The sequence below is a fragment of the Pezoporus flaviventris genome, unplaced genomic scaffold (assembly GCF_033815535.1).
Source record: "Pezoporus flaviventris isolate CSIRO_AGI_PZ_B2104156 unplaced genomic scaffold, CSIRO_AGI_Pfla_v1 ptg000022l, whole genome shotgun sequence".
Taxonomy (NCBI): domain Eukaryota; kingdom Metazoa; phylum Chordata; class Aves; order Psittaciformes; family Psittacidae; genus Pezoporus; species Pezoporus flaviventris.
Window position 1 is genome coordinate 5,027,412 of NW_026892570.1, and position 9,676 is coordinate 5,037,087.

The following is a 9,676-nucleotide window of genomic DNA, read 5'->3' on the forward strand; positions in this document are numbered from 1 at the left end:
AACCCCAGTAGTCTTTTTCTTACCTACCCCATGAGCGTAAAAATACTTTCCTCTGTTCATTTAACGATTAATTTCTGTAAATCTTCTTGCATGTTGATAAGAAAAGCATTTTTTCTTTTTCTTTTTTTTTCCTGATTGCATTTAAGAATATATTTCTTTTTCTGTCCAGCTGATCAGACTAATCCTTAACTCCCTTCACTGTGGCTCATCAAGATAGGCAAACAGCTTATATCTGCATTAAGCCAGACTCTGTGAGCTCTGAAAATGGAAATATGCAGTTTTGCATGCAGCTGCCTGAATGTATTATTCCCATTAAACAAGTGATCTTTTCTCCTAGAAATATGTTGTTGTCACTCTGAACAGATGCAGTTACATAAGAAAGTCCTGCTGCATCACAGTAATAATATATCATGGGAAATTAAAGGTGTCTGCTTCTCATCTATCCTTTTCTTCTTTTTTTTTTTTTTTTTTTTGAGATTATTGTACTGTGGCCTTATTTTTGCACTGAATTTCAGTAGAACCTTATTAGGAGCCCTAGTAGGAGTCTGGAAAAGAGCCAGATTCTGACCTTTTCCTTGTTCAGTAGTGTAGCTGCTGGTTTATAGGTGCATGCAGAAGGTCAGAGTAAGGCCCAATGCTTTCTGAGTTTTCACAGTAACTTTAAGCAACGGTTTTATCTGGTGAGGGAAGAGTCTCAATAGTCAGCATCATCATCTGTTCTTTGTGCATTTTCATCTGTGCCTGCACCTGCCTTGCTCGTCCTTCCAGCCGCAGAGTCCATTCATGGCGGAGTCTGTGGAGAGAGGACAAGCACTTAGCAAGTACTGAGCCAAATCCTTCAAATTTATCTAGGGCTTTTCAGCAGGGTTGAAGCTTTCCTCTCTTTCATCACTATAGCACTTGTCCTGTATTTGTTTACCATCTACACATCTCTCTAGCTCGCTAGATCAGGAATGCAGGGGAGAAATGGATAGTCCTGATGCTATCAGTGGTTGACATTGCTGGATTCCAAAAGAGTCAAACAACTGTTGAAATACTGTCAGTATGAAGAGCTCTGTTTTTTTTTTCCTCTGGGATATTCACAGTACTACACAGAAGTGCTATCTATCCAATAAGGTCATTCTATGTGTAAATTAAAAAAATACAATTACACTCCTAAACCCCCCAAGTTTACTGTAAAATGCTGTGGAGAAGAGCAAGAAGATCTGTCAATATGCCCATTTGGGTTTACTCTGAAGAAAAATAAGGTAACTATTTCCTACCTAAAATCTCTACAGACCCTGTATGTGTTTAATGAAAGGAATTGATGTTACATGCAAGAGGAGCCACATAACTTCAAGGCGCAAGTATAGTACAGACAGAAGAGAAAACCACTAGGGACCACTGCAAGATATTGTTGGATGTGTAATTTTCTGAAGGAAATTGTATTATCAAACACCTGACCCAGCAATGCTATAGGATTAGATATCATATGGTAATGCCCAATGCATCATGGGTTTTTATATTACATTTGGTGTGTTAAAAAAAATCTGCCAATGATTTCATCTGAGACTAATTCAGTAGTAGTTGTTTCATGCGAATGCTTCTGTTACTTTGGCTTCTGAATTTGATTTCAGGTAGTGTTTTAAACTTTTCTCATTTGGTTTACCCTGTGTTTGCTTCACTATTCCCTTATGCATACAGTTAAGCCTCAAACAATTGTTGCAATGAATTAGGAAAAATTTACCATTGAAAACACTGGTGTTCCTTGTCAACTAGTGTCCTAGGTGTTGCAGAATGAGCACTATCCTACACTTAGAGCCACCTAATTCTCCCAGACTTACATGAAGTCGTGAACCTGTAGATTTTGTAGTGACCTTCTGATTTCTTTTTTGTTTTTATTTATTTATTCAAGTTAGAGAACTTTGTGAACAATCTGGGCTTTGGTCAAGTGACCTTGAAGGAATTTTTTGGGGTCTATTTCAAGTGTAACCCCTCTGCTAAGATATATTGGCTATGTAAGCTAAGACATATTCAGAGTTCTTTTCAGAGGAAAGCAAAAATGAAATGAAAGCTTTTAGCATTTTTAACTTTGTGATGTTAAAAATAGTACCTATACTCCCAATTGCAATTGATTTGCCATGTCTTTTTGTGGTAGTTTTTTGTGAAGCTAGAGTGACAAAGGTTTCCAGTGCAGCTGAACACTTTCCTGGGTTTTATTATGTATGTTTCCTCTCCAGAAACTTGGTGATTTGAGTTGGGAGTATTACTGACTAACTGGAGTAGGATGCATTTACATGGGAGCAACACTGTCTACATCTGACTATTGGTACACAAGGCCTACACAGAGCTTGATTTCCTTATTCTTTAAATGACAATAGTAGCTTCCTCCTTGGCAACTTGTGTCAGAGTAGGTGGAAATTTTTTTAACGAAACAGTCCTTTACCAGCACATTTCAGTTTGTTGAAGTCAAATTAATTTATGTGAATGTCCCAGTTTTGAAGAAAGTTTATTCAGGAAAACTTCTGTTAATTTCAGCAGGAAAACCCATCAGAAAAACACAAGAGTCACAGATATTTCTTATGCTCTTTCTCTGTCCATTGTTAGCCAGAGGATTCACTTAGTGTGTGTGAGACCCTGGTTCAAACTCCTGAGGTACAACAGGTTGAGAAACTATTTGAAGCAGTCTACCATACTTGTGCTGAGTATTTGTACTATAATCACAACTGTTTTGGAAAAAAAAAGAAATTTAGTAGCCTTATTTTTTAACTATCTGTTGTGTAGCAGAAATGCTAATGAAATGTGTTCCATGGGACAGGAAGATCTCATTATACTGTTTCTATCCTCAGTATTATATGAGAAAGGTTGTTAAAAATTATAAAGTCTATAGGTTTGTTGATTCTGCACATTAAATGGATGGTCTGCCTGTCCCTTTAATGTAATACTACTTTATACTAGTACTAGCTGTACCAATTCCAGATAAAAATCTTGGTATTTTCTGTCTGTCACAAGCCATACTGCCAAAGTGCTTTATTTTTGTGTGGCTATGCTCCAAGGCCTTTGAAGAATGCTCATGAGGTTCAGGGGTGAAGGGTGTCTGAGTTTCCATGTAGAAGAGGCACTGAAATATGAGACAAGCAGCTTTGAGAGAAAAAGTGCCAAAGATCCTGAATACAATCTGTGCTATGAATAAAGCAGTACAATAAGGAGTTACCTTATTTTAGTGCACGTGATGACATGCTTTGCTATATTGTGCAAAAGAAAAAGAACCACTTACTTGCTCAGGGCACTTTTGCTTAACCTAGACTCTTCACATTCTCTTTGCTTAGTTTGCTCTTGGATGACTTTCTCCCAGAAGTTCTTCAGCCCTTCTGCATCAGGACCACACATCTTGTGTCTTCTAAAGCTGGTATGCTTGCTCATTTTCTGAAAAGCAATTTGGAGGTCATAGCAGTCAGGAGATTAACCTAAGGCAGATACCGTGCTGCTTCGCCCCTTGCAATCTCTTTCTCATGAAATGCTATTAAAATAAAGTGTGTCACCTGAGAAGAATAGGTTACTGGTGTTTACTATGCCTTGAAGCAAAATATAATGCATTGAAACAGGCCTTGGGTGATAGCTAAATGGTGAACCTATATTTTTGTTACTGAGTAATGACTACACTTGGCACATTTCACTGAAATATAGTGGAAGCCTCAGAATGTGTGAGATTTTAAGTGGTTTTGGAAGAAGTTGGGAAAAATTCTTTCAAATATAGTGCCATTGTCACTGTCATCTCATCAGATGAGATGTTGTGAAAGGTTTTCCCTTTTTCTACATCCTGTAATTTTAAAAGAGATTAAGATGTTTGTTATCCAAGGGAAATAGGTTGCTTTTAAATGATTCCTTCTACTGCTCCAAATGATATGTAGCACAAAATGTGTGGAGGAATTATGAATCTAAGTTGAGGTTGAAGCACATGGAGTGCGAAGCCCTAGGGAGCTGTGTTATGACCTTGTTCTTTAATTTCAAATAAAAATTCAGTCTTAAATACTGTTAAAAGTAGAGCTCATTAAAATATAGAGATGAGTTCCAATGAATGAGAAAAAGGACAGAAATTAGTTGAATTTATCCTTGCTAAATGCATAGTATTCAAACAGAAGGTTTTTAGCTTCTCAGCTTGTCTGTAGTGCTTGCTGGTATAACCAAATATGCATTGGTGACCAAATCTTAATGATACTTTGAAAATTTAAGTTCTGTTGTTTATTTCTAAATGAAATAGTCAGAAAAATTGCATCATGTACTGTATCTATTGCTGGCCAGATATTTCTTTGCTATGAAGGTGTCAACGACCTGCTATGCTTCTACCCTAACGCGCAGAAGGATTTCCTGCACCAATCTCCTCCACTAAGCCCCTCCAGCAAGTAGGATGACACAAGAAATTAAAAGAAAACAACAGACCCATGCTCCTGAGTTTTCTGTCAGCACATAATTTGAGGGTTCCAATGAAATCCCTTGCTTCCTTGTGTTCATCTATATTCTGCTGTCACTTTTGTCATTTTAGCCAAATGTCCATCCTGTAATGCTGATGAATGAATGCCCCATAGACCCTGATATGTACTAGTGAGTCTGCTTCGTAGACAATGTCATACTTTATAAACTAGCCTTGATAACTACTATGAAGACTTTGATAATGTAGGCTAATCTGAGGAAACCTTTGATTTGTGCTATGCTTTTAAGCAGAAGATCAGAGAAAAAGAAGAGTCAGACAGCAACACAAAGGCATTCTTTTGCAAGGTCTTCCCATCAAATACTGTATTTTAAAATTCTGAATTTTAAAGGGGTACATAAGTGCATTGTCCTAGATTGAATATTTTATATGTGGCATTATTTTCACAAACATTTTTTAGAAAGATCAATAATAACAAACGGTTTTGCTAAATGTGGTGCTAAGTCTGACTGGGCTGAAAAACTTGCTTAACAGAAAGAAAAATCTCTGCCACTTCCAGATGCAGTATTTTTCCACAGAGAAGTTCAGTTGCTTGAAGACCAGCAGTCCAACTGGAGTAGTAATGTGCACTGATTAGTTCAGGTAATGAAACCTCCTATGCAATTGAATATCAGACATGCTTGAGTGGTTAGGATACTTTTCACAGCAAAGTTAGAGAAAGCTGCTGTATCACCAAAAAAAATCTGATATTTTCCTTTGAGGCAAACAGCAGTTTTCTGGTGTTCCCCTTACTGTGGACGGGGAAAGCTGAAGAGGTAGCTGTACAGCAGCAGTTGTTACACCAGTGTGGATACAGCAGTTCCACTATAAACTTTTGCTAAACCTGTTTTGTCTATCAATGATATGGTCTAAATGGGAATACAGGTAATCTTTTAAGACTCTTTTGTCTCATTCTGAGGCCCTAAAATAATGGGATTATTTAAAGCTTTATCTTGTGGAAAGGTATGCTTGTCACGGATGCACTGGAACATGCCCTATCTGTATCTTAATTCTCTAGCCTTTGAGCAGTGTTAGAATAAATGCCTTGGTAATAGGTTGTTACAGTGAGTGATGGAATATTATTTCATCATTCCCAGACCAGCAGGTCACCTGGGTCTTTTCACCATTTGAAGGTTCTTCTTTCAGTAGCAGCTGTCCACTTGAAACTATTCAGATAATTATCATGTTGCCTCAGAAGCCAGATACAAGCTGCTGACAAATTGTCTGAGTAGGTTTGCCCTCTAATTTCTATTATGCCTTGCCTCACGTAAGTGTCTGCCATAACATATTAACCTTTCATTAGAGATTAAGTTTTTATGATTATTAAACTTCCAGTAGACGTTCTTCAAGTGATACAAAAAGGGCCTCCAGTCTTTATCTGTGTTCTAATTTGGTTAGATTTTTTGGGTGTGCAGGTGGGTTTTGGTGGCCTTAAATCTTGGCTGCTCCATTCAGAGGAAGAAGCTGTGGTCAGACCAATAGATGGAGGTACTTCTGCAAATGCTAGTCTGGTATATCTGTGAGACTTTTTGCAAGTCAAGAATATTTGACTTGGTTATAGTTCTTAAGAATGTCAGTGAGAGTGAATATTTCACATGGTATTGCTAAGACAGGTTCTTGAAGTAAGATTTTTGAAGATGGTGCTGCCTGTCATTGTTAACCAACACCTCTTATGTTATGATATGTGATAGTATCCTTTCTTTCAGCCTGGCATTACAACATCCATGTATAGAGGTTAGAGTTCATGTGTACTGTGTAATGCCTTCTTTTTATCTAATCAAAATATTCTACTTAGGAGCTCGGTTTGGACTTCTGAGTAATTCTCTGGGTTTGTTTTCTTTGTATCAAACAGTCATTATTGCTCTAGAAAACATCTTTCTTTGTTGTTGAGTGATTTTCTGTTTTCTTTTTAGATGTTCCAATAACATAAATTGGAGTTATACTGACAATTGGACTTAATTCTGGCAAACTTGTTCTTGATTTCTTCACTTAGGAACCTCAGGGTTCAGAAACTAGCTGGGCAGTTGGATTTTCTTAAACACATTTTCTCAGAGTAATTCCACCAGTTTTGCCTGGGTGGAAAGTGAGGAAGGAAAAGATGTTCCTTATCATCTTTATTTTAATTTCAGATAGCCAGATATCATTCCAGAGAAATTAAAGTTGGGGAGGCATCTTTCTGGCTACTAATGTTATGCTGGTTTAACGTGTTTTTCTACTAATATGAAAGCAAAATAAGTAAAACCAAAAGTTCATTGGCTTCAAAATTTATTACTCAGAAGACTTGAGTCAGTGTAGGTATTGTTTATGGACTGAAAATTTATGTTATGAAATTTCTACTGTACCTTTCTTATGTAGGACTGCTAAAATGTGTGTAACATTGGTGCAAGGTAAAGTCCCTTGCTAAGGGACCCAAACTAAGATGGTTGAGGAGTGACTATATTTGTATGGGTTGTGCAGTTCTACCTACCCATTTGAAGTATAGTTGGCTCCTTTTGGGGGGATCCAAGCTAATAAAGCAGCATTTAAATAAAGGTGAAACTTGATCTTGGCTAAAGTGGTTTATGTATTGGTAGCTCTGAAGCTGAGCTGCCAGAAATATGTGTACGTGTGTACAAAAGAGTTCTTTACAGCATTCATAATTGATCACAATTATTTTTTATATTAACAAATTATTATTGTATAGAGAATTTCCAGAAGAAGTACTAGTAAACAAAATTAACAATGCTGTAAAAGAAAAATCTACTGCATTTATAATTAAACCATAAATCACAGGGCCATGAAGCAATCTGTAAGACAGTCAATCATTCATGAACCACAAACAGCATCTACATACAATGCATTGGCTTAAACTCTGAGTTGCTGTCCCAGAGTATGTTTGAAGCAGGTTTAAAGTGTGAATGATGAGTGGTTTTCTTCAACAGATCTCTCCAGTGCAAGGGAGAAAAATTTTGCTTCTAGTTGGAAATTATTATATGCACCAAGTTTATTCACTGGAAACAGCCAGTGGTACAACCTTCTTTATTTTAATCTGATCTGCAGGCTGAATGTGTTTTGTAAAGGTGTTAAATCATGAAGTTTCCAAATGCTTTGATCTTAGCCCTTTACTGGTCTACATGTTTTGAATTACTGTAATCTCAGACATCCTTCAAAAAGGAGTTTGAACAAATATCTAATGCAAGTAATTTCTCTTCTGAACACTTTATATTTCCACTTTGGGCTCTTGCCAGAGGGATTTTTGGAGTTAGAAATGGCTCCTGATATTTTGAACAAAAGTGTTATTTTTAGTAATTTTTATCTGAAATAAACAAGCAAAAGAAGAAATCTTGTCTGAAACTTGAAGAGGCATTTTTTACCCTTTTTCAGTCTATTAATTTAACATGTCTTCAGCTAGCCACTATAAAAATTCAGTATTTTATATGCAGACAGTACTTGTGCATACAATGAAATTGTCTGAAAGTCTTTTGCTTTTTTAGAGTGAAGTATTTTAATGCATTCAGTAATTTTGTTGACCAAACATATTTTGAGAAAAATGTTGAAGTAGGGTTTAATCTAAATTACGCATAATTTTTAAAAAATAAAATTGTTTCGCTTATAAAAAGAAACCAACTTCAGGTTTGTTTGTTTGGTTTTTTTTTTGTTGTTTGTTTGTTTTTTTTTTAATGTGAAAGTATTTTAACCAGCAAGATAAAAAATATTCAAACATTTTAAAATTTTATTTCCAAAATATTTGCTGAAAAAACAAACTCTTTAATTATTCTTCTTTTAGCTTCTGGTTTTGTATATCTTAAAAGTGTTTAATTTCTAAAAGGTGGAGATAAAGCTGACTTTAACACTTTCAATGTATTTGAGGATTCAGACAATTTTAATGTTGAAGATGAACATGTTTCCAAAATAATGTCCACAGTCACTTCAGAGTTTTTTTGAAGATCAGTGTGAACAATGGAAAGATATCTTTGACTTCAACTGGATTCAGTCCCACAGGTCATATCACGACCATGAGCTATTTATCTTTGTCAGGCCATTAATTTGGCTCCTATTCCTTTTGCCATTCTCTGGGCTTTGTTTACCTAAACATAGAACATTTTCCAGCATTACAGAATTATTACAGTACAGAATATGACTTCAAAGCTTGTTTATGGTTCTAAAAAAATAATGAAAAAAAGCTTTGTGTTCTAAAAGGTTTTAAATTATGCTATAGAACGCATCATTAGAATGAATATCTCCTTATGTGTTTCTTTTCTGGTGATTTTCCTTTCAGTTGAAGTACATGTAATACAGAAGTTCTAATAATACTAAAACCAGACATAGGAAGAAATAGCAAGTTAATAACTGAAGTTAAGATTAGAGTAAATTAAAACAGACGCAGGATACGTCTGGTATTTTATAAATCAGACAGGATCAGATTATCTTCCAATAAAGTATACCGTAATATACAGTATTCAAGGTCATGGAGGGAAGAAGAAAGTGTTATTCAAATTCACATGATTTAAGAAGAAGAAAAATAAATGCATATGCATGTTTGTCTAGATGCATTCAACAATCCAGATAAGCTGGGAAAATCTATTTTGGCCAAAATAAAAGAATATAAATGCTTACTTTGAGTGAATAGTAGCTTCCTCTTCCGTCAAAGTATGGATTTCTTGAGTGATTACTGAATAGTGTCAGTTTTACCTCTGGGTTCCCCTTTTCAAGAGGACTCCAACTGACAGGAATGACTGATGAAATCTGTTCACCTGTCACTCATTTTTATTTGTGAGTAATGACATCTGCTATAATGAATTAGTTTAATGGCAAGGGGAAAAAACCCAAACCCACAGTCTCATTTTGTGAAGTCTGCAACACACCAAATGGAATGACCAGATGGTTACAGGGCACAAACTTTGAATGCCACATTTGATCTGTGCTATAATTTTTGGCAGGTGCCACTGATGTCATAACTTGGCTCTGGAGAAACAGTTATTCTTTGACAAGTGCAGATCACTGGAACATAACATATGACTTGCAATAATTCAGTACCGTACACTCCAAGAAAATGGATAGATTTTAAAAGAACATGTTAAATAACACAGCTTGTCTCAGGATAGTGTTACTGAGTGGCTGACAGATTTCTTTTTCACTCCTTTTTAAGTGTTGGTCTGTAAGAGCACCTGGTAGGCTACATGTCAGGATTCCAGCTAAGCTGTTAATATGCTGAATAGCGCAGGAATCTGAACTCACCCAGCTGTGAGC

At 36.0% G+C, this 9,676-nt stretch overlaps 1 protein-coding gene across 1 annotated transcript; it reads right to left on the reverse strand.

Annotated features, from left to right (window-relative positions):
• Nucleotides 1–445: 445 nt before the first annotated feature.
• Nucleotides 446–9,307, reverse strand: LOC133270811 (protein FAM240B-like). The gene is made up of 3 exons (XM_061456353.1): nt 9,044–9,307; nt 3,257–3,405; nt 446–793 (listed from the first exon to the last, which is right to left on the reverse strand). The coding sequence occupies exons 2-3, from the start codon at nt 3,400–3,402 to the stop codon at nt 661–663; spliced, it is 279 nt and encodes a 92-aa protein (XP_061312337.1). The 5' UTR covers nt 3,403–3,405; nt 9,044–9,307; the 3' UTR covers nt 446–660.
• Nucleotides 9,308–9,676: the final 369 nt, after the last annotated feature.

Bases quoted from the DNA above. Each gene is read 5' to 3' on its own strand.
- LOC133270811 (XM_061456353.1), bottom strand. From the start codon at position 3,402: ATGAGCAAGCATACCAGCTTTAGAAGACACAAGATGTGTGGTCCTGAT. The intron at 794-3,256 runs GTAAGTGGTTCT...CTCTCTCCACAG, and splicing joins AGCAAAAGTGCCCTGAGCAA to ACTCCGCCATGAATGGACTC.